The following is a 24,702-nucleotide window of genomic DNA, read 5'->3' as shown; positions in this document are numbered from 1 at the left end:
AACTCTGAACCTCTAAGTGTGAAAAAATTTGAGTTAATCAACTTAACCACAGCTTATAACAATTTGCATTGCTAGAACTGTTGGTAGGGTCTGACTTTACAGATGCTTGGCTTTATTTCGGCATTAACATAGACACATCGTGAAGTCTGAAATAATAGAATAAGACTCTACAGCGAACTACATATTACTGCTTACTACTTACTGGGTTTAGAAAATTCCATGCAATGTAGAGGCATAATGCAAAACTTCAGAATTATAATAGACCAAAAACATGGTAAAAAATAGTACAACATTGTTAAACTGCTGTGAACACACGAAATGAAATATAATAGTGATACAAGATAAAAGTTACGTACCTTTTGCCTCCTCTATTCTAGCAGGAAGTATGTAGGATAGAACATTAGTGAAAAGGTTATATATGTTTATAAAAGGCTTGTATAAATTCAGAATTGACTGATACTACTGCACTCTAGCACTGCTGTCCAAGTTGATTGCGAGTTTTGGTGGCAAGGGTAACGATATAAAAATACTACTTGATATTTACTCACATTGGTCCCAACAGTTATGGTCTCATATCCCGAGCCAATCACGACGCGAGAAAAAGCCAGCCAGAAATAAACTCCAGAGTGATGTAACAACAGCACTCCGATGCATTCCTGGTGGTCAAGGTTTTATTGTTTTAATTAAGGCATTAGCAGCATAGGAAGGGAAGGTCTAATTATTACAAGCATGTGAATAAACTATAAGGAAAAATTACCAAGAGTGAAAGTAAGGCTGTAGAAGGCCTAGCTAAAATACAGTAGGCCTTTACACGGCTTATTTGCTATACAGTAAAATGATTGTGCACATATTCATTACACCGGTTGAAATATGCATATTAATGTTGTGTGACATGTAACATCACACAAGCTGGCTTCATGGTACCCGGCTTCACAGCTCTTACTATGCTGTTTGGCGACATAAGCAAACTTAAATTACTAGCTTAGCTTCCTCAAATTACCTAATTTGCTAATTTTGCCATTGGCTAATTAATTAAATTAGCAAATGACAATTGCATTACCTCCACTATTTATAAGCTGTTTTTACTACCCATGCACGGCCTTTCACCTAGTATTACATAATATTATATCAGTTGGTTGACCTTCTGTCAAAGAAATTGTAAAACTATTCTCATTGAAAACCCCAGTGATCTTCAAACTTATCCTTTTAGCAGGTCAATGGCTGACCTATCAGCCATTGAATCACTCAAGCGTGCAATTCACACCTAATATAAACAAACCGGCATTACAACTTTTCAGATAGCAAAGCTATTGTGTGCTCAAGACATTGATTGATAGGCGGGTAAGTAAATTGTGTCTCACTTTATCTCAGCTGCTACTAAATAGAGTCAAGCTAAACCAACAGGTGAGTTCTAAAATTTCCTTCTGACAGACACCAGAATTTTACGAAGGCTTTAAATGAAGTTCTACGTATCGTGATAAATAGCTATGCAGACCAGTTTAACTAACTTCTGCACCTGTCTTATATACCGTCTAAAACGTAACTTTAAATTTGACAACGTAATAACGATAAAAACAAACTGAACATGATGGCATCTTAGAGTTGTTACAGGAGCATGAAACATAATGGTATGTGCTGAACTGAGATGAGATGTTATAAGTTGTGATGAAATACAATCAGACATGTCTGCAGGTGATTATACACAATCATAGGTAGTAGCATGTTTTCTCAGAAAAACTGCATCCAAGATTATCATTTTTATATTAGAAAGATTTCTATGTACACACTCAGGCTAAAGAAAGGGCGTGACAGAAAATGGAAGGCAGTTGTTTTCGCGTGATTATCAAATAGGTCAAAAAAGAGGACAACATGTCTACATTTATCTCTGATTTAGACTGCTTGCTATAGTAGATACGGACCAGTACTTAAGGTAGAGTAAGGTAAAGACAGAGGCTTTAGAGACCAACGAGTGGTACATTGGTTAACTTTGTGTATCAGGTAACAAATTATATCACTAGCACAAGTTATAATGTATATCAGGTGACAAGTGTGAGTTTATATGAGCAACCCCACAAATTATAGCCAGACACAAAGCAAACTCATCTCAATGCACAATGACAAGCTCACAACCTTTTTTATGGTATACATGCAGCGTTGTTGGACTAAAAATAACTGGGGCGCAGTAGACAATTTTTGACATTTTGTTATATTTTAAGAGCATGGGAGAACAGCAAAAATATATGATTTTCTCAAGTTTTATTGGTATTAACATAACTATATTGCTTTGCGACAAACATAAGACCAGCTATATACTAGAACATGCACCAGGGATTAATCCACTTAAAATTGTTTATGTACTGGCATTGTACATGTAAATTACTAATATTTGCATCAAAAACACAGTTGAAGCTAGCATTTTGCTATTATTCAGCATGAGACAAATCCTGAGTTATAAAAGCAGTACTCATCTATATGCTTTCAAATCGCCTGCAAAATTCAGCTTTTGTGAAGCTTCTTTGATGCCTCCAGTGACAGAAAGAGTTGACAACGACAAAACAATGTCATCCACATGCAGAGTGACACGGTTTTTTATCAGGAAAAGCAAATTGGATTTTCAAAAGGTATGCATATACCTCTTCATTATCCTTATCATCATTCATAGCAGCTGTTATGACATCCACAAGGCGTTTATTATTCCTTTTTCATGCACAACAACTAGAACATATTCTGATATATTTAAAATGTCAAAGTTGATCAGACTTGAATTTGAGTATTCAAGATCATTTAGCAGTCCATCACTAGCAGTCATAATCACTTTCTAAATATTTCTCCAACTCCTTTTCAATAACTTTTTGATTCTCTTCATCAGTGGAGCCATCTGCAGGTCATTGTTGGTAGATTTCTGACATAAAGCAGTAATATTAATGGTTATATTAACGGTTACATTAACAGTTATATCACTGGCTATATTAACAGTTATATTAATAGTTATATTAATGGCTATATTAACGGCTATATCAATGGTTATATTAATGGTTATACTGATGCTTATATTAGCGGTTATATAAAAGGTTATATTAACGATTATACTATCGGTTATATTAACGGTTATACCAACGGCTATACTAACTCACACATCACAGCCTAAAATGCTGGCTTTCAATCATGCCATCAATGCAGACATCACTTTTGGATACATTCCAGATAATGAGTAGATCTTGCCACTTTGAGCCATAATTATAGCCCAAACTATTCTTATCAAAAAATGGAATTTAATTTTCTTGTTGAAAGACATTTTAAGCAAGTTTACCTTTGTTAGCATAACTTTGTTACCACTCCTTTTATTAGCCTGTTACATTGCTTTGGCAACAAGTTTTTGCTTAGTGGGTGTAGTTGTCAATATAGATGTAGACCTTTTTTTATATGGACCAGTAGTTTTGTGTGGTCTAGTTTTAGAATATCATCAAATTTTTTGTGTGTAATCTTCATATTGTATGAAGGTATTGTATGAAGTCTTATTTTGTGTGTGATTCGAGCAGCCTGAAGCAGCATGATCAAAGGGAATTAGTCGGTTTGTCACGTATGCCTCGAGGAATCTGTCATCTGAGAATGCATGTGCATTGAATGATAAATGGGATTGAAAAGTGACAACTTTGAAGTGAAATAAATTCCTAGCTTCCAAAAACTTTATGTGATGTTAAAAACTGTCATGACTCTTTCAAAGCTAGTTACCAAAAGCTCAGCCATATTTTAGACGGTGAACATCTAGCCAGGATTGTCCAGCTGCCAGGAATTACATGCATCATTGAAATATCGCTTTACTGGCCCATAGCAGATATGTCCAAAGGTTGGAGTTCGTGTGAGCAGTTAAGTGGAAATGTTAGCGGTGCCAACCTATTTTGTTTGCCATATAAAAGGTTTCTATTGATGCGGGACTATCATGGTTATCCTTCAGCAGGAGCACAGGCTTTTTTCCCCCTAGCTCTTGTAATTGTTATAAAATCGTCAGGCCACTTGACAAAGAGTTGGGATGATTTACTGGTAGCAATATCATTATGGGACATGAATCCCCGGCAGCATTTACTTCCCAGATCTTTGCTGTTATGACCGCACATCTTTGGCTCTTGGTGTTTTTAGGCTCCACGCAGTGGTAACTGGACCAACTTATCTAGCTTTTTTGTCAGAAATAATTTTTAGGAAGATTGTGAGTACTGTCTCATCCATATTCCATGTGTCACTTGCAGAGAAGCTACGCTTCAAAAGGGTTTTGAACAAATTACCATGAAACAAACTGACAATTTATTGAAGTGTGTGCCAAGGTTAGTTGTCACTGGCTCGCGGCATGACAGATCATCATAGAGTTTGAGAAACTCCCAACTAATCATCCCAACTACCTGGATATGAGCAGTCGTTTCTTTTAGCATATTTTCAAGCTAAGTGTTTAGCCTTTTTTTTTGGTCAGCACATAATGCATTCTAGATGCAGTTATTACGTATTCTTTGAGTTTTCAACAATTTCTAGTGTAAACAAAAGTTTTAACTCTTGTTCATCTGTTAAAACTGAACGGGGAGCTTTAGTCTTTTAAAACGACCTAACATTTTCAATGCCTTTTGACTTAGCTTTTTGAGCTTAACGCCTGAGAAGAATTCTTGTAATCTCTAAATCAACATTCACTTTACACGGTACCATAACATCTTTCACCACCATAGTTGTGACAGTTTTCATCGTCTCAGCTGAAGAACGCTTGCTTTCCGACCTACATTTTTTTCTCTCAGGCAAGCACTATCTCATTAAATAAATCCACTTGTGCTATAATGAAATGTGTTAACTAAAACTTAATAATCGTTTAGGGAGCAGTGGATAGTGGTCGACTGTACCCCACTTCCTGCGCTCCACTGCGCCCTAACTGGGTTTAGATGAAAATGTCACTCATAGCTAAGCATTTTATTATTAAACCATGTAGTAGTTTGTGTAAAAGAAAGCAGTACTAATGTCATTTCTGTGAGTTTAAGTTATCAAAATATGCTAAAAATAGTTTCTGAATTGCGATTAATATGAAGGAGGGCATCATATTTTACTTTCACTTACTGAAATTATGATTTACTCACTCAAGCTTTCACTTTATACTTGTCTTCTCAAAAATAAAGATGGCTGACTTATGACCTTAATTTTCTATAAAATATTGAAGGAATGACAACTTCAAAAGTATTCAGTTTTCAGTAAAAATGATTGTCGACTGCACCGCTATGTACACTCTTGCCTCTGCCATACCTATAGAATACTGATATTTCACACAATTATTCTGACATTTTATTACTAAGAATAAAAACGCTCTCAGCTCGCTTTGTCATGCAGTTCATTGGCTACCCAGTGTAATTCTGTATTCCTAAAATTTATTCGCCACAACGGCTCAGGAAGAAGTGATTAACATAACATAGAATAACTACACATTGCAAGCTAGAAGCTACTTTTGCTTTATAGCACATCACCCCTTGACTTACAAATCAACATATAAACATAATCACATACGAAGTCTTATTACTAATACGCATAATGACACAAAGTAAAAAAAAACAAATTGTTTCTAGTGTTGATATTATTCTCCATAACGCCGAGGTGTGCGCTTATATTTTACAGGCCTGGGACTTCTGATGGCACTATTAACTAGTTGTTCTGCACTGCTGTTCAACACACTTGTTTCACTTTTATTTCCACTCACAACAGTATCATTATTCTCATAAAACTGATTAAAACAAAAATCAACTTCCAAAGCATTGTCACCTGATACAGTACTTGATCACTACTGGTTGCCTTGTCATCATGACTTGACAACTGTATGTCAACAATGTGCCTGCTCATGCCATCAACCTCTAGCACAGTATTAGATACTATACCTGTGACTAACCCTTTAGTTTATACAATTGCACTGTTAGCATGCCCTAGCTTCACATAAACTATATCATCAATTCTATATCGGTGTCCATCGATGCTGCGAGAAGGAACTCCTACAGGAGTATCTTAATTTTTCATGTTGTATGAATATAGCATTTGATAGGAAACCCAGCCTTGGTTGATGAGTTTAGTTTTATACCAGAAAACCATAGCTTCAACAACCTTACCAAGCGGGTGGCCATTCATTTTATAGTTCTGTAATTGCGCTTAATGATTCCATTTTCAGATGGTTTATATGCACAGCTTAACACGTAGCACACATTCCATTTTTTTAAGAAAAACAGAAAGTGATGGGCTTTTAAAACATGGTCCATTGTCAGATAGTTGCTGCACTGGAGGTCTGTGTTCCCTAAACAACCTTGATAAAAGGGCTATCACTGAGTTTGTTGTTTCATCTCTCATCTTCGACCATATAGCGAATCTGTTGGGTACACGATCTATAATGGTCAAGCAAGGTATCTGACCAGCTTGTCTCACACCTCATCTACTTCCAAAGTGCCTTTTCCCGCGTTGCCGAAGAAAATATATTTGCTTGCAAATGATTTCTTTATCACCATCTCAACGGCTTCTTTTAATATCTTTTTTCAAATCTGCATTTTATAAGATACCACGTTACATAAATTTCAAAACGATAAACTTGGTCCATTTCATTTATTTCCTTCTCGATGTCTATTGGTTCTTGCACTGCTACATTTACACATGTCTTAAGTAGCTTCAACTACTTCTGGTTCACCTTAGTTTTAAGTATCAGCCCGATGGTCAACGGAGCGGACTAGAGATATATGCAAACTGATACTATGTTTATCTTACAACTGCAAATAACCCCTAGCCATTTTCTCACTATCATTTTGGAGTCATTTTCTCACTATCATTTCGGAAAGATCATTGACTTTTGGTCTGTGACTTTTATTAATAATGTCATTCACACAGTTATATACAGTTACTGAGTCCATTGTATGAGTTGTTTCGCTTACTTTCCACTCTATGGCTGAGTTCAGTCATTTTACTACAGCTTTGAGTGCAGCTACATTGATGTACACGCTGTTGTCAACCTTCTGCAACCTTGATGCATCTTCCACAATGCTACCACCAATCTCTGTACTAGTGCCATAAGCTATACTGCTAGCATCACTCTCAACATCACAATTCATTGAGTTACTTACAGACCCCTTTCTCTGCTCATCCTCTTCTCCATAACTCCTCATTTGACATTATTATTACATTGTTGAGTATCACATCATCCCATGTTCTATCTGCTGCCAGTCTTTTCATGTATGTAGCTGCATGCAACATGTAACCACCCAGCTACAATTTGCCACGCATACAAAATAAGTCTCTTTTTGTGGCTGCGTATATTTAGTAGGAAAACTGGCAACACACTTTCATTTATATATATTCCCTGTTTATGTTTCAAATAGAAAAAGTGGTAGAAATTTGGTCAAATCATCTCTTGTGGCTTAGAAACCAACTCAAGTTTATCTGTTTGCTAGAGTCACCACTGTCAGTATTTTCATAAGTTTTAACTAAATTTGATAACTTCACTGACATTTTAATATAACTGAAATACATGTAGCTTCTAATTCTGCATCACTCACATGCATTCAGCACGACGGGTCATAAAGAAGTCAGTCACATAACATAGTATAGCAACACACTGCAAGCTAGAAAAACTAACTTTGCTTTATAACGCACCCTGAGCATCGCACTCAAAAAATGTTTCAGAAAATGTTTGTTCAGAAGATGTTTTTAAAAAGACTTGTCTGCTGCAGCACCATTGATGAATATAGACTTATCATGGATATGTGTGTGCGTGTGTGTATACACGTGCATACGTGTGTGTGCACGCATGTGTAAGTGTGTGTGTGTGCACGTGCACATGCGTATGTACGCGTGTGCATGTGTATACATGTGCACACGTGTGTGCATGTGTGTGCACATGTATCCATGTGCATAGATGTGCGAGTGTGTGTGCACAAGTGTATGCACATTTATGCATGTATGTGTGCATGGGTGTGTGCGTGTGTGTGCATGTGCGTGCGTATGTGTGTGTGTATACATGTGCACATGCGTGTGCGCACATGTGTGCACATGCATACATGTGTGTGTGTGCGCACATGTGTGCGCACATGTGCACATGTATGTGTGTGCATGCGTGTGCAAGTGTGTGTGCACAAGTATGTACACATTTGTGCGTGTGCATGCGTGTGCATGTGTGTCCACACATGTGCGTGTATGTGTGCATGTGTGTGTGTGCGTGTGTGTGTTTGCGCGCAAGTGTTTGGGTGCGCGTGTGATCCCTGAAAGTCAAATGAGTGTCATATTAGGGTTCCAAGAACTATAGATGCTGAGTGTTTAGCAACAAAGGCATAGTTTTAATCCTCATAATTGACTTTTTTACGAAAATAAAGCACTAAAATAAGGCCGTTTTCAAAAATAATCAATTGGAAATGTCATGTTAAGTGACTCAAAGTAACAATATAGGCTAATCAAGATATTTTGCTTTTACCACTGATTTAGATCTTGTGATTTGAGATTTATTTTCATCAACAAAATTAGTTGAGCAAAAGAAAAAATCTGGAAGAGTGATGAAGCCTATAATACGCAATAGCATAGCTAGTCATGGCGTTGGGCTTATCATCATCGTGTAATCAACATCAATTTTTATGAGTAATTAGGTTTCATTCACCTGTTAAAAGATGCAACCTAAGTTCTCTTTGAAACTGGCCAATTTCTCTATGCTTTTAATGGTCTTAGGGAGTTGGTTCCAAAAAATGGCCTGTTGGTAATTCACCTGCATGAGGAGGAGATTGTGGGAGATTTAGACAGGAATTTGAGAATCGGGTTTGATATATTGTGCGAGGGACGTAATTACAATAAAATTCTTGATGGACTAAAATTATAATGCAGTATAAATATAGTGATCTGATAGGTAGTATGGATGATGATTTGAAAAGAGGTTTGGTGTGGGTGAGGCGGGGTTTTGTGAATGGTCCTTATCATGCGCTTTTGAAGTGTTATTAAATTCGTAAGATGGGTCAAAGGTGCATTGCCTCATGCCTCAATGTAATATGAAAGTTGGGAACTAACCACGGAATTGTATAGTAAAAACAAGGGTTTGTGGGGTAAATATTCAGATGTGCAGTAGAGTAAGCCTGATCAAGGTCTCAGTTGTTTTAGTAAACATTTGATGTGTTTTTTCAAAGTGAGATTAGAATCAATGAAAATACTATAGAATTTAGAATTCGAAAAGGAGATTAGTGTCATCTGCATAGAGCCAAGGTGTGAAAAGGTTGGCGACATGTGGTAAATCATTTATGTAAATTAAAAAAAGAGTTGGACCACGGATGGAACCTTGAGGTACACCACATGTTAAATTTATTATGGAAGTTAAAGTCTTACCAATAATAGTGTGTTGGTTGCGTTCGATTAGATAGCTTTTGATCTAGTTAATTACGTTAAGATTAAGATGTGGATTATGGATTATGTCAAGATTAAGATTGTAGACTGTTAGAATGACAAAAACAGTTTTAAAAACAAAAAACTCTCAATGCAAGCTCCAAACTGTGAAATAGGATGGTCATTTTTTTGGTAAAACTTGACTCATGATATATGATGTCATTGTGTGCCATTGTGCGAATCCAAAACAAAAGCGCTTCAGATGTTTGCAATTTTTATATTTTCCTCCTTTGTAGTCGCCAAACTACATCGTTATAATTACTCAACACGGCAGCTAATTATAACGATATTTCAAAGCAGATTCCACAAATACTGAAACAGTCTGCGTCGTATTCATACGTCCCAAATCAATTATCACAAAAGTGGATATAGAATTACACTAATCACTTTGTGCATACACCTTGTGGATTGTGCTAGCAAAACATTCTTCCTTTACACAAGTAGGAAACTTTTACAAAATGGTAGATAAAAATTACTATTCTCACAGATCATTTGTAAAAACGCTATCATTGCATGCTTTAATCTCCCAAAAAAGACTTCTAATGGACAATTTTGGATAATCTGGTTAAAAACAAGCAACTTAATATAAATATGTAAAACTGCAGTTGTTTCCAGTCGATATTTTGCAAATATCATGAATCTATATTTCCAATTAGTGATTTGACAAATACTTATTATACCTAGCATTTAGTCGACATCAGACAAGTATATTATTGAAAAACCATTGCTGTCTGTTGATGCTAATGCAATAAAAATTTTTGCTATCAGTCAACCTTTAACATAAAACCCGGTGTCGGGTTAAAATTACGCAAAAATATTGTTGAAAAGCCAATCTGGAATGTTATCTGTTGCTGTAATGGGAATAAAAAGTTGTGCTGCCAGTTTACCTTTAGGCTAGCCTAGCTGGCAGTCTTCCTTATAGCACTTATGTATAATATTTGTAAACTGTCAAATAACAGCCATGTTTTTCATAGACATTCCTATCTACATGCGGGCAACCATGCAAATTTACAAACCACTCGCCAGCTGCATGGCATTGCACGGGTATTAAAAACAGCTTATAAACCTTGGCAGGTAATGCAGTTTCTTGTCATTATTTTGGCACATTGCCGATGACTAATTTTACCACACTACTATCTGCATTGCTAAACTTGCAAATAAGAGCTGTAAGAGCAAGCTTTAGTTACGTTGTATAACTCATAGTGTTATGAGTATTTTAATCCGACATAGCGACCCATATCTCCTACTGATATCATTGCATTTTGCATAGCTTACGTGGTAAGATTATCACCTGGCGATCAAAAGGTTGTGAGGTCAAATCCAGCACGAGGTGGATAGTTCTTTTCTAAATTTTAATAGCTATAGCTGGACACACCTAATGACAGACTTTGAGATATATATATCAAATCAATAAAACTGACTATAACTTTAGATAAAACACTTTATTACTATTACTTTCAAGCTTGGTAAGAGCAATCTCCAGATAATCTTATGCATATATATAAATTATTTTGGGAGAAAGTGGCTCTGGAAGAGAAAAACGTTTCATGATAATTTTTGTTAAGTGTGTAGACATCACTATTTTTACACATTAAAAAAACCTAAACATAGTTTCAAGAGACTGAAGTTACTCAAGTGTGCTTCAAAGACTCAACTATGTGAGTTGAAAACTATTACAATTGCTCTATAATTTTAGAGGTGAAACTATGGAGGAACGTCTCAGCTCCCACCCATTTGCTGGGTCTAAAACTGGTGAATATTTTGTGTCGGATGATGGCAAGTTTAAAGTGCCAGCTATCATGCTCAATCCTGAACGGCTGAAAAACATAAGAGCGGACTTGGCAAGCTACAAGTGGAAGTCACCTGACTTCTTACTTGCAACTTATCCTAAGAATGGTGAGCCTTTTCTTATTGTTATATTACTAGCAAGAAACTTGCAACGCAATTCGGGTAAATTATCAATTTAGAACCAGTCGCTCCTCTCTGATATCTGGTTATTAAGCCCTTCTAAAAGCTTTTCCAATGAATGAGTGTAATTTTTCACTTTCCATTCAGATGTTAGTTAGCCAGTTAGCTTGGTGCAAGCGCAGATTTGTATGAAACATTGTTATATAACTATAGACTAGTACTCCATTGTAAAGAGTAAAATCTATGACCTTCATAGTCCTAAATAAAAAGCAACCGTTGCCGGCTCTAATTAAGCTGGCTAAAATGGAGTCATGCTCTCTTGCACAAATTTGAATCTAAAGGAGATAATAACTACGAAATGATGACAAAGCTTTGTATAAGCATGAGCAATAGTTATGCGCTCTGCTCCACCTGCTGTAAATAGAACTTTCTGAATTAAAATGAAGTTATTTTTATTCTCTCAGCAATCAAGCTACTTTCCTAAAATCTAGATCGTTCATAAACTATTGTTTAGGCACTCACTTTATGTGGGAAGTGATGACGATGCTGCTCAACGGGTCAGCTGATAATGTGACTCAACCCAAAGAAGTCGTCATGATAGACTTGAGTCCTGTTGAAAAAAGTGAGGAGATTATTCCTTCACCCAGAGTCCTTAACACCCACTACAGACTTGATGTACTTCCTGCAGAGTTTAGAAAAGGGAAAACTGTGGTTGGTAAGCAACATAATAACAATTGCTGATTACAAAAACTATCAATTGGCAAATAGCAAATTTGCAACTTGTATCAGAAAACTACCAACTACTTGTTAACACATGAATTGCTCACACATTAAAGTAAGCAATATCATTTTTGCTACTACTAATAACTATGCACTACTACTCAGTGTTTACAGTTACCAGTTGTCTATAATAATATCCATTAAATTAAGGTACGGAAGGCAGTGGCGCTCCTCTTTCTATAAAACCTACAAACTATGGACAACAGAGTAGGATTGCAATTTTAAATAATCTAGTTGGCTCTTGTTAAAAAGCCTGTAACTCAAGTGTAGTGTAGCCTAGCTATATCAACAGTAAGATGGCAATATAAAACCCCTAAATAAAAATTATGTTACTAATCTATGAAAAACCACTTAATGATGATCTTATGGCAGAAAATGTGGTTTTAATTGAATTAATTACATAGTTACACTAACAAAGTAACAAATACCCATTTACATGTTATGATCTGCAATAAAATATAACATCATCATGTACACAATTGAATAGAGTTTTACATTTGAGACAAATGGTGTGAATAGTGCGGTCTGAGAGAAACTTAAGAGCAGCGCGTTCGGCACACTAAACATTTGTGACCCTATGTAATAGAAACTGTGAATTTAACTTCAATAAATTTAGCTTACTAAATACACACTCGAAGTTAAGTTTTAATCTTCTACTAAACCTGCTTTAATTTTAATTTTTTTCTATTATTAAAAATTTTTTAATTTTTTAATTAAAAACTTTTTAATTTTTTAATTAAAACATTTTTAATTTTTAATAATTCTTTTAGTATCTGTTTCCGGTTGTGCACATTGTCTCGCATTTACTATATCTTTTAGCTAATCTGTTACAAACTTTTTCAAACTGATTTGAGGAGAATGACTGAGCAATGTTCTTAAAAGCGGCCTTTCACATACTTGGCCATATAGTGTAGTGGCCATCAAAAACTGGCTTGTGCGCTCAATCCCAAATGTTACTCGTATCTCAAGGAAGAAACTTGCTAGAAAGTCAGCTCATATTTTGAGTTTCTCGTATGTTGGAGCACTCGTATGTAGAGTTATGACTGTATAGTAATAGCATATGGTTATTAGTACTAGCAATGACATTTTTGCTACTACTAATAACTATGTACTACTACTCAGTGCTTACAGTTATCAATTGTCTATGCTATTTATTAGATGAATGTATCGGAGGCAGTGGCTCTTCTCTTTCTAAAAAAACCCACAAAATATGGACAACAGTGTAGGATATGAGTATTGCAAACTAATTAATCTAGTTGCCTCTTTTCAAAGAGCCTGTCACTCAATTATAATGTAGCATAGATGTTTTGGCAATGTAGAAACACGGCTAAGACATTGAACTTCTGAGAAGTTAAGACTTTATTGATGTGTGTAGTTGTAATAAACTTTACTGACATTCAACCTTGACTTTCGACCTCAACACTAACTTGATGTAAAACAACAAATCAATATTAATCAATAATGTTATTAATCAAAACAAAAGTTCCGAGGTAGTTGAATGAATAGCATCGTAAGGTTTGCACAGTAAGTACAACCAAAGATAAATAAAAGAACATACCGATTAAAAATATAATATAAAAATTCATAACTAGTAAATTTTGCTTTTTGTTAAGTAAAGTTGAGACTTTGTGTAACAAGAAATCTTTTAGTAACTAAAAACTCGATCAGTTGGACCTAAAGCGGACTGATTCACCATGTTTCCACGACTCGCATAATTCGCACGAATCGCCTTTGAGGCTGTGCGCAAATTGAGTTACTCTGCAATCGAGCTTTTCAATGAACACCTGCCAATGCGCATTCAATGCCAGAGCTTGACCCCATAGGTTAAGTATGAGCCTAATTAATGACTATAAATAGCTATGCAGTCTTGTCACGCTAAGCTTAGCAGCGATCATTCGGAGCTTTGAGACTACTGAAATAAAAACGACTGAAGCGTGAAAATGTTTATAATGGAATAGCTAGCCATACTTTCATGCGCATGATTCACAAGTGCCTTTTCCAGGATTCACAAGGATAGTGGATTCGATAAAGGTTTGCGGATCGATCGCAAAACTCGCTTAGCTTGCAGATTTATGGCGTTTCCATGACGCGGATGACTTGCGGACTGGCTCAAATTTGAATAATACTCATCACGCAAACACAATGATTCATATTGACTGAACAAACAAACTGCATGTTCATCTGCTAGAACAGACCTGAAATCACATGACAGGCTAATAAGCGTAGCCAACTCGCACTAGCCAATCATGCAATAACAACACCGAAGGCCTGACAAACTTGTAAGCTGATGAACGCGACACACAATCTGACTCAATTGAACTTCCTGCCTCCAAAAGGACCTGAGATAAACAAGACCTCCTTGTATTTACAATCAAATTGTGTCCTCATTAAGAATTATAGTGAAGAAGTCATAAAAATTATTTAGGGTTGAGTGTGAAAAGGAGTGTGGAGTGGCAGTATTATTCATGGTCTATTTAAAAATATTCTTATATAATTTATAATTAGTAGAGGACGATAAACTGACAATTATAAGCAAGTTTTTAGCTATTCTCCCCTATTCATAATGCTTCAAGTCTATTAAATTCTTTTAGAATATTTACTTGTGTAAGTTGTTTATCTATCAAATTTGTATATTCTTTGCAAGCTCTAACTTTGGAAATTCTTTTGAGAAATGAATACGATTTAGAGCTAAACTAGTACCCAGTCTGTGGTCTTCATAATCTGTTTCTTTTATGATTTTACATAAGAATTCATAAAAATTTCTGTAGACGTTTTTTGGGCAACTGAGATCAAGTTAAATAGCTACATTTAAAGGTTGACTTGCAACAAAATTTGCATTACAGTTAGTTGATATCCAAAAGTTCACCATGTCTCAATTTGTTTGTTGTAGGTGCAAAACATGTGAAAATGTGACAATAAGCTCTTAAAAGCTAAAAAATGAACACTTAATCGTCGCCATCACAAAACTGCCATAGATTGGAAACAGTTTAATTCTCTGACGTTGTCAATCCATTTGGTTATTGTTTTGACACGTGATGTTCTCACGGGAATTGAAAGGCCAATAAAAGGCTCAATATAAAACTTCTCGTAGCACTAGTTTATGACAAACACTTCGAGTTTTACCAAAGAGCCCGTATCAAATATAGATGCTCGCTACTTTACAGTTTTGTTTCGGCTTGGTCTAATCGTCTAGTTATGATCTGATCATGTCACCCATACTTCCTGCCAAACAGCGCGAATAATTTCTGCAGCATTTTTCCGACTATCACAAGTTACCAACAGGCTCGTCATGTTTATCAGAGAGTGATATGCACTTCTTCGAGCTAAAGGTTAAAAAATTAAACGAATTTTCACGGTAGGTTTTAAAATATCAGTGCTCAAAGTGACAGCATTACAATGATGATGAAATAGATGCATAAGAACAATAGACATGGTTTTATTAAATGTAATAAGTATATTTGTGAAAATATTTCAACGAATGAGGTTGCATGAAAGTGTAAACAGAAGCCATCTCGTTCAACTACGTCCCATTTGAGCAGTTTTGGAAAGAGATTCTAATCTACGGCAGTCTCCTGATAGCTGCGATTAACTGTTTGTTTTTGAGGTTTTATGAGCATATAATCACGTTTCCACATACAGTTCACCCTCGAGATACGATGTTAATCCATTCCAGGGTTGGCGTCGTATGGCGAAAAAATCATATGTCGGGGTATAGAAACCATTGTAATTATACAATGAAAAAAAAGAAGGTAAAAATCGTCCAAAATTTTATAAAAATGCTGCACATATTGAAAATTAGCAACAAAATAGTATGTTAACTTTAGTAACTATAGTTACCTACAGTAGCTGCATTGTGTTAAGTGCACCTAGTGATTATAATCTGCAATACTGTAAAATTGTAATCAAAGTGTACCAAATGCAGATTGTACGGTAACAAGTTCTTACCTTCAAAAGGTACGCATAACATAAACATTGAATTCACTTCAAATAAGTTTAGCTTGCCAAACTCACCCTTAAAACCAAGTTTTAGTATTATTTTGAACTATTTTAATGAATTTCAACTGTTATCACGAAAGTTTATCCTTCATAAGTTTTTGTCTTCAGTTTCATTATAAAATTTAGCGTGTCTGGTTGAAACCTTTTTCAACCAGAATTCAATAAGGCTGAGCGATGCAGTTATCGAAAGCGGCCTCTCACACACCTGACCATTTAATGGCTACCGAAAAGAAAAATGAAATTTTATTTACTATACAGGACGTACATACCTTTGGAGTAACGTGACTTTAGCTGTTATATTGTAGCGAATAAGGCAGAGAGGAGGCAAATGGGTATCAATGCTAATTATATTGCTGTACACTTGAAGATTAATTTAATACGTAATAAAATAGAATTTTTAGCAGGCTAAAGAAGGTTGTCTAGTCCTGTCCAATTTTTCTTCTGGTTTAAAAGAAAAAATGCTGGTGCAATGCAGAAAACTGCTAGCTAGCTAAAGCTTGTAGAAGGATCCAGAGAAGGCGCTACAGTAGTTTTTCTTGTATGGAATGTGCACAAGAATCAATGTAACCATACGTAAAAAGTTTGTACGTATTTATATCCTAGATAAAAGGGCTTTAACAAGTTTCAGAAAGTAATGTACATGCGTCAACTATTTTGAGTAGTTAGTTATATGAGTTACATACATACGATGAATTGTATTCCTGTAGGAAATAACAAGCCCACCTGCAAAGACATAGTTAAACAAGAAAATAAAACAAAATCAAAAGGAAACAAATAAAATGAATAAAATATGAAAAACATGCCACACAAGAGATAAATAGTATATATTATACATGCATTGTTTTAATGTACCAGTCCACATCAGCAAATTAAACACTTGAAATATTTCTGCCAATGTGGGGTTTTCTGTATCTTCTACTTCCTCGCCTTTACTAAATGGTTGCTCCTTTTTAATGCTGATCGCGTGCATGACCTAGCTCCTTCAAATCTTCAGTCAAAAGCTCTTTCTTGTGCTTGCTTTAATGGAGTTCTTGTTTTAATAAGAATTGCAAATGCTGATTGGTTGCAATCATATTCCTTGACAATGTTAATAATACGGGTGCTTTCTTATTTACGACATCCAACTTTGTTGACATAGAAATCATTTTTCCTTTGTTTTGTAACGTTTGTATCGGTCTCAGATTCCATAGCTAACGAATTAAATGTAGATACTTGTACCTATGTACGTATGCTGACTTAAAAGTTTATAGTAAAATATATAATAACGCTACAAATGAATATTTGCTCTCGCTTGTGTATTTTACTCAAAATTTTCCACGCGGAATGCTGACATGAGAGAAGTCGATCATCGTGTCTCTTCTAGACGTTCTGAAAATGTTTTCGGCAAACTATATTTCGGTATCTTTTTTATTTCAACGCCCGTTATGAGCACACCGACAGCCAAATTTTAACTCGGGTGAAACTTTTCTCAAAATCGTATGGTGAAATAAAATTTGTATAGCGAGGTGAAGATATCGCAATGTTTGACTTCGTAAAGGGAAAAAATCGTATATCAGGGTAATCGTATCTCGAGGGTGCACTTGTATTTTGCACCTGCAACACACCAGAGTAAGACATGGCGAATCTTTTGATACCAAATGACTGGAATGTGAATTTTGTTGCAAATCAACATTTACGTTCACCTACTAACAGCTAAGCTCATGTTATTAGACTGAGGTGGATCTTTCGTGTAACTATGATGATGAGCTGTTTTCACAAATCTCGTTCACATAACTAGAGATGTTTAGTTAACAGAGATCCCTTAGTTTTTCACATCGTATCAAAAGCTTTTCATTAATTTCAACTCTGGATATTTTGCTTACAGTTGTGAGAAATCCAAAGGATGCTTGCGTTTCCATGTACTATCATGAGAAGAACTTGGTGAGTAGACATTGCAACAGAAGAGTCGCTGCATCCGGTGTTATGTTTCTTGAGGCGAGGTGATTTTAGAGTTGGATAAATTGATGACTTCCTGATTGATGTAAACACAACTAATCATAGTTAAACAATGACTGTCTAATAGATAGTCATTGTGAATTGTGAGTCATTTGGGAGTTGTCTTTGATTGGCTATCAGGAATGAGTTATTGTAAGATAGAAGTATTTAGCAACCTTAATAGACAGTCTATAAAAGTTGCTAAATACTTCTATCTTACAATAACTCATTCCTGATAGCCAATCAAAGACAACTCCCAAATTTGACAACTTATACCTTCTATACCTGTACAACCGCTTTATGCATAGAAGGCTTGTGATAGGTCAGTCTTAGTCATGTGACCTTAAGCCTATATGTCTGCAATCTCTGCTCTATTTCTTATAAATAAGGTTTCCTCTGGTTTCCATTGATCTACGCAACCTATTTTTGGCTAGTTATTAAGGCTGTTATTATTTTTCGAGATGCAAATGTTATAACACTATGCAAAACAGATACGAATTTCTAAAACATTAAATTAATCATTGTTAAATGAGATGAGAATGAATTGCTTTGAGAGGATGCCACTGAATGCTGACCTGCGCTGCAATAGGACAACTGAAGGAGAGTGACTTCCACATTCTAAATATTTTTTTCTCCATTTTCATGCTTTTGCAACCTCCTACTTGTCAAGATTCCACTGGCCTCAGTAAAACTAGGAAAAGTGTGGAGCGAAAATCGTGGTTGTTTAGAGTATTTCCAACATTCACGATTATACCAATTGAAACAACTTTGAATAAAACTCCCTCTTTCACACTTTTTATATCTATCCAACTGCTGCCTAAATACACAATATTGAGAGATCAGTCCAAGCTGGAGGTATGAGACCTAGATGTCCTTACATACATGTTCTACTCACTATCACCGAGGCTAGCTGCTTCTGGCTAATAATGATATCCAGAATGCAGAGTTATAAATCTTGATATTTTAACTGATCAATTAGCTAAATTTAGCTATAAATTATTTATAAATCAAATTATAAATTTTGAGTTATAAATCTTTATATTTTAGTCTTCAAAGCTGGACCCAGCATTGGCTACCCAATCAACTCTGGCCTTTGAAGATTACATACAAGACTACATGTACTCCAAGGACTTGCCTTATGGAAGCTATTTTGACTATACAGAGTACATGTGGTCCTTGAAAGATGAACCAAACGTACTTCTCGTCTTCTACGAAGACTTGAAACTGGTGAGTTAGATACTGTAACCTGACCTGTGCTGTCGGTAACCTGACCTGTGCTGCCGGTAACCTAGACTTAGCGTCAAATTGATGACTAGTACAATGCTAGGTATGGACTGGAGATGGAAGGTGAAATTTATTACAGTTGCAAATAGAATGAAAATACAAACTGTTGTTTTTCTGTCGAAATTGAACACCTACCGGCAACTACACTTGTCTACTTCATAATACAAGTTTGGAAAAATTTAACTCAATTTTGAAGACATTGTAAATAGTAAACAATTATTAATCAATGACGGCAAGTTCACTGAATCAAGAATGTTTTTCATGGGAGTTATTATTCTTTGGAGAAATTGGAGACAGGCTTGCAGGCATATTTCTCCATAGCAAAAAATAATCTAATTACCTAAAGGTACTTATTGTACGGTGCAGGTACTAAGTTCATAAGCTAAGTAATGAGAGAGCACATATTACAACTAATTCAGTCACTCATCTTTCTTAAATTGTAACAAGGATGACTCACTTTTGAGATTGCTTAGCATGTTAATAGTAGCATTTTATGTTTTTACTATGAGATTAGTTGTTTTAACCTGGTATGACTGGCTACAGCCATAATAACAACAAGCGATAAGAAATACACAACAGATATTATGTCAGCCGTAATAATCTTTAAAGAACATTGATTTCATGCATAAAATGGTCTTTTTAGTGGACATTCAATAAAACATAAATCTTCTTAGAAAAGTGTCAATCTAAGGTAACATGAATATCAGAAGATGCTATAAATTTCATTCTCAATGCATTAAAACAAAGAATACTGAGACTGGGATTTTGAATTTATAAACTATGTGTAAGCTCATTTGCAATTTTACAGCAATGTCTACACTAAGTTTATAAGAACGTTCTTTGGTAGACATCTGTTAGGAAAAACATTCAACACTTAGTTACAGACGCTTTTAGCCAAAATCTTCACTTGCTTCTTTTAAAGGCCGTGTTAACCTTTTGCTGCCTGAAGTTCAGAGACTATTCTAATCCGCTGTTTCCAAAAGTCTGGCTTTTGAACATTTAGTAATCACGAGTTTTATTTGATGCATAACAAACGAGTTGCTTTTCCAAGTTACTTGAAAACCTACACTGTAGATTTTTAACATATCTAGATGTCTTATAATATTTTAATTTATCTTTGTGAAATCTAAATAGCACACCGATAATCTGGTTGAAGCAAGTGCTTAACCTTGGCAAATATTTTATAAAAACTGTTTCAGTACAATGGCGCTAGTTATCTTCAAAAATAAGCTTAACAAAATTTTAGATACTGTTTTTAAAACTATCAATATTTTTCCATCTTTCACATTTGTTTTTGATGTTCATGGTGATCTGACTGCCAAGATGTCTCAAGATTACATTTGACAAAACTTGATCGTGGTTCAAACGTTTAAAAAAAAATTGTGAGAAATGACATCACTAGTTGTTATCGGTGCGATAGCTAATGTTTGCTAATGCGTTGAAGTTGCAGCGAGATCAGCAGGTTTTTTTGCAACTATAGGCATCATAATCGCATTTTCACTTAATTTTAGCTATTTAACTGCGATCAAGTTTGATTGATTTTAATATTGGAACATTCTGGTTATCAGATCACTCTAAACATTAAAAACAATCACAAATTAAAGAAAAATACCGAAACATTTTAATAAAATTTACTGAAATTTTGTGCAAGCTCATTTTTAATAAAAATTTAAAACAATAAAAATTACTTTGAGCCTGTTATTAACAAAAAAATCCATAACTACACTATTAAAGAAAACATTGCAGAATCTCAGTTTGGATTTCAGAAAGGGCAAGGAACTTGTGAAGCATTGATAGAATTTACAAACAATACACTTGCAGTTTTAAACAATAGTCTATCTGCTTTAGATATATTCATTGACTTCTCAAAGGCTTTTGATACAATAGATCTCTCTATTTTGATAAATAAGCTGTAGCAAATAAATTTCTCTCATGCGAGTCAAAAATTAATTCAAAGTTATCTATCAAATCATTTTCAGAGTGTTATAATATCTCAAAAAGTATCCTAACCTTTAGTAATTAAATGTGGAGTACCTCAAGGATCCATTCTTAGACAAATATTATTTTTGTTATAAATAAATGATCTTGTAAAGAGTACTGATAAATTTAAAACTATTTTGTTTGCTGATGATACTAACTTATTGTGTACTGCTAAAAACTTAAATGAAGATAACTATGATTAACAATGAATGAATGAATGAATGAATGAATGGATGGATGAATGAATGAATGAATGAAAAACTATTTCTATGAATAGACAAAGCATACAAATGGCGGATAGCATAACATTTTTAGGCATTTCAATAAATAGTACATTAAACTGGTCAAGACATATAGAACTATCGAAAAAACAACTGCGACAAAGCTTGGGACTTGTTTACCAAGCTTCGTTGATCTTACTAAAATGCCTCTTTTGATTTGATATAATACTCTAATTAACAGTAGAATAGTTTATTGCTTGGGAGCATGGAGAAATGCTCCAATGAGCTACTTCAACAAAATTTTAGTCATCCAGAAGCGATCGTTTAAAATAATACATCATAAAAAACTCTTATCTCTTCCACCCTCCTTTTCTATTGGTGGCCATAGACGGGTTGCCTATCGCGTGTCATCAGCATGGAATTCCTTGCCAATTTGGCTAACGAAATTTGGCAGTCATGATGGTTTTAGAGCTGCTTTGAAGCAGTACTTTCTGGACATTCTGGAATAGACTTGTTCCGATTTCTATTGCTTAGACAACTTTGTTGTTCTTCATTGATGATTAATCTCTTCTGTTATGTCAGTCAGGCTTTCCGCCTCGAATAGCCATGCTACTGCGTATATGGACCCTCATTGCACTTTACTTTTTTTATAATCTTGTTATGTCACGATTTAATGTAAAAATAAAAACAAAACAAAAAATAATTCCATGCAGTACATGGGTATCAGCTGTTTAACTAGGACTGCTGTGTAATTGCAGCCATCATAATCAAATTTAATGATTAGTCAAAATCTGTAATACTATTTTACTGACTTTTGATGAATAAATATTTCTTTTGCTACTTTTACTGTAGATGAAAATTCAAAATAATTGACTCAGGATGAAATCTTCAATGATTTCATTCGAAACCAATGTCTGCGCGTGAGCATGATCAGCAGTTGTAAAATGTTCCTTATACTACATTTAAAATGTATGGCAACGGTTGTACATGCTGATGCTGTCACACTTCTCTTAGTTGTGTTGATAGGCACTGAAGTGGTCAATAATATGAAGACACAACATATATTGTTAACTGAACTATAACAAATGCCGTACAACCAATTTTAGAATCCTGCTGAGGTCATCCAGAAGGTAAATGAGTTTATGGGTACAAACAGATCTCCTGAGCTGGTTCAACAGATTGCTGAAGCCACAGACATCAAGAAAATGAGAATAGCAAAGGAAGAAGCAAAACCAAGTCAGGCAATGCAAAAGCTGGTATGATTGGTAGATTATTAGATCAATAACTTACTGGATGACTTACAAAACTCACTATAAGTAGAACAGCTTAGTTGGTAATAAATTTACTAACATGGTAATAAATGTTTCCTAGGCAAGTACAAGTGTATCTCCGTTTTTTTTAGACTGAGCAGATGCAAATTAAAGACTTCAATGCAAAAGACATGAACAAGGTCATGGCTCACATGTATAGGAAAGGTAAAAACTTGCAGATTTCTATTGCCAAGTTTCAAACTGAATAGCTTTCTAAATAAATTTGGTACAAAAACTTAATTATAAAGTATATTTCACAGGAGTCTAAGCATAAAAATACTCTTTCTTGTATTATATTCATTAGCTAACAATAATTATTTTAGTAAAATAAAGCATTCGGTAGTTGTAAACAGCTCTATAAATGCTACACTGGTGCAAGTTTGAGAAATTAGTGGCCAAATCATGTCATACAATTCCTATTGCTTATTCACACGTAGGTCTCACAGAAAATAGCATGTGTTCTATAGAATCACATTGTATAATTGTGCAATGAATAGCAGAAAAGAATTTAATTTAGTTGAATAAAAATTGAAAAAATTATTGTATTATACTATTATATTATAATTATAACGTATATTTAGCTAAAGTCGAAAAGTAGAGTAACTTATTTTGTATTATGTTGATTAAAGGGTTACTCATGGCAACTTTAAAAGATTTATCAGAGAGTATAAATATTTTTTTATCGCTTGCGATTCTGCTTGTTGTTTTAGGTGATCAGACTGCCAGAATGTTTCAAGATTAAAATCTATAAAACAAAAACACTCAGAAGAAAGAAATTTCTCAAAAATTGACATCAATAGTCTCACATCCAGTTTGTACTTCTTGTTATGAACTATGGGCTATTGCGTTGAAGATAAATATAGCCACAGATATATAGATTTAAAGTTTTTAAATAATTCAAAGATACGCTGGTCAGAATTTTTACCCTCGCTTTCTTCTAAATTATAATTAAAATATAACTAGTATATTTATATTGATGCATAAAAATACGTCAACAGTCAGGCGTTATAAACGTAGCGCCCAACTATAGACATGTTTTTTGGAGAAGTCTGGGCGTGTCTTTTTTATCTGAGCCTTTTAACTGTGATCATGTTTTGTCGGTTTCAATTTTGAAACATCCTGGCAGTCAGATCATCCAAAATAACAAACAAATTCTTAAATTATAGAAAAATATCTATACTTTCTAATAAAATGTTTTAAAATTTAACGTGAGTGACCCTTTAACTAACATGTCATATATTTGTATAACAGTACCTTCAGTAGCTGTGACTGCCATAAGACCTCTAACAATTACGTTATTGCAAGTTTAAAAACATATTGATCAGCTTTCATGTAATAGCAACTGGATCACATCATACCAGTTAAGTTAATATATCGCCTATTCTTAAGTACCAGAGAAGGTAGCATGCGCTCCATAAAATCACAATGTAGAATTGTGCAATTAATAGCGGTGAAGCAATTAATTTAATTAAACATATGTAGAAAAGTTAATAAAATTATAACATTTCAAATTGTAGGAGAAATTGGGGACTGGAAAAACCACTTCACAGTTGCTCAAAATGAAGCATTTGATGCTGTGCTGGCAGCATGGAAAGGAGGAAAGGATATACCTTTTACCTACTGATGGCGTTGGCGAGCTTAAACTTCAGAAGAAATAAATAAAACACTCATTCGACTGTTATGTTAGGACTGTATGTAGCCATTTAATAATTGTGGTGCTACGAAAAAACACCAAAGTCTTAGGCCTTCTTTGCTGATTACTTCTAAAATATCCAATCACAAAAATAACATCAAAGCTTATGGTTGATGGTACAACCCTGTTTCCTTGCTAATTAATTCTC

General features: G+C 34.7%; 2 protein-coding genes across 3 annotated transcripts in view; both read left to right on the top strand.

Moving 5' to 3' along the window:
• Positions 1-1,304: 1,304 nt before the first annotated feature.
• On the top strand, positions 1,305-24,648 carry LOC137405395 (sulfotransferase 1E1-like). Of its 2 annotated transcripts, none has more exons than XM_068091643.1 (8): positions 1,305-1,341; positions 11,105-11,304; positions 11,831-12,031; positions 17,957-18,012; positions 19,114-19,293; positions 22,658-22,807; positions 22,954-23,026; positions 24,379-24,648. In XM_068091643.1, exons 2-8 carry the CDS (start codon positions 11,115-11,117, stop codon positions 24,483-24,485), a joined length of 957 nt encoding a protein of 318 aa, XP_067947744.1. In that variant the 5' UTR covers positions 1,305-1,341; positions 11,105-11,114; the 3' UTR covers positions 24,486-24,648. The 2 variants fall into 2 exon arrangements, with proteins under 2 accessions (XP_067947744.1, XP_067947745.1); XM_068091644.1 differs by lacking the exon at positions 1,305-1,341 and adding an exon at positions 1,346-1,404.
• LOC137405160 (sulfotransferase 1A1-like) overlaps positions 3,795-24,702 on the top strand; it is a 68,781-nt gene continuing 47,873 nt past the window's right edge. Inside the window, exon 1 of the mRNA XM_068091386.1 lies at positions 3,795-3,866. Coding sequence (XP_067947487.1) covers positions 3,838-3,866 — 29 coding nt within the window. The 5' untranslated portion in view covers positions 3,795-3,837. The remainder of the gene's footprint in view (positions 3,867-24,702) is intronic.

This window comes from Watersipora subatra, chromosome 9, assembly GCF_963576615.1.
Source record: "Watersipora subatra chromosome 9, tzWatSuba1.1, whole genome shotgun sequence".
Classification (NCBI taxonomy): domain Eukaryota; kingdom Metazoa; phylum Bryozoa; class Gymnolaemata; order Cheilostomatida; family Watersiporidae; genus Watersipora; species Watersipora subatra.
The sequence above is the reverse complement of the archived record's forward strand: the minus strand, read 5'-3'. Positions and strand labels throughout refer to the sequence as shown.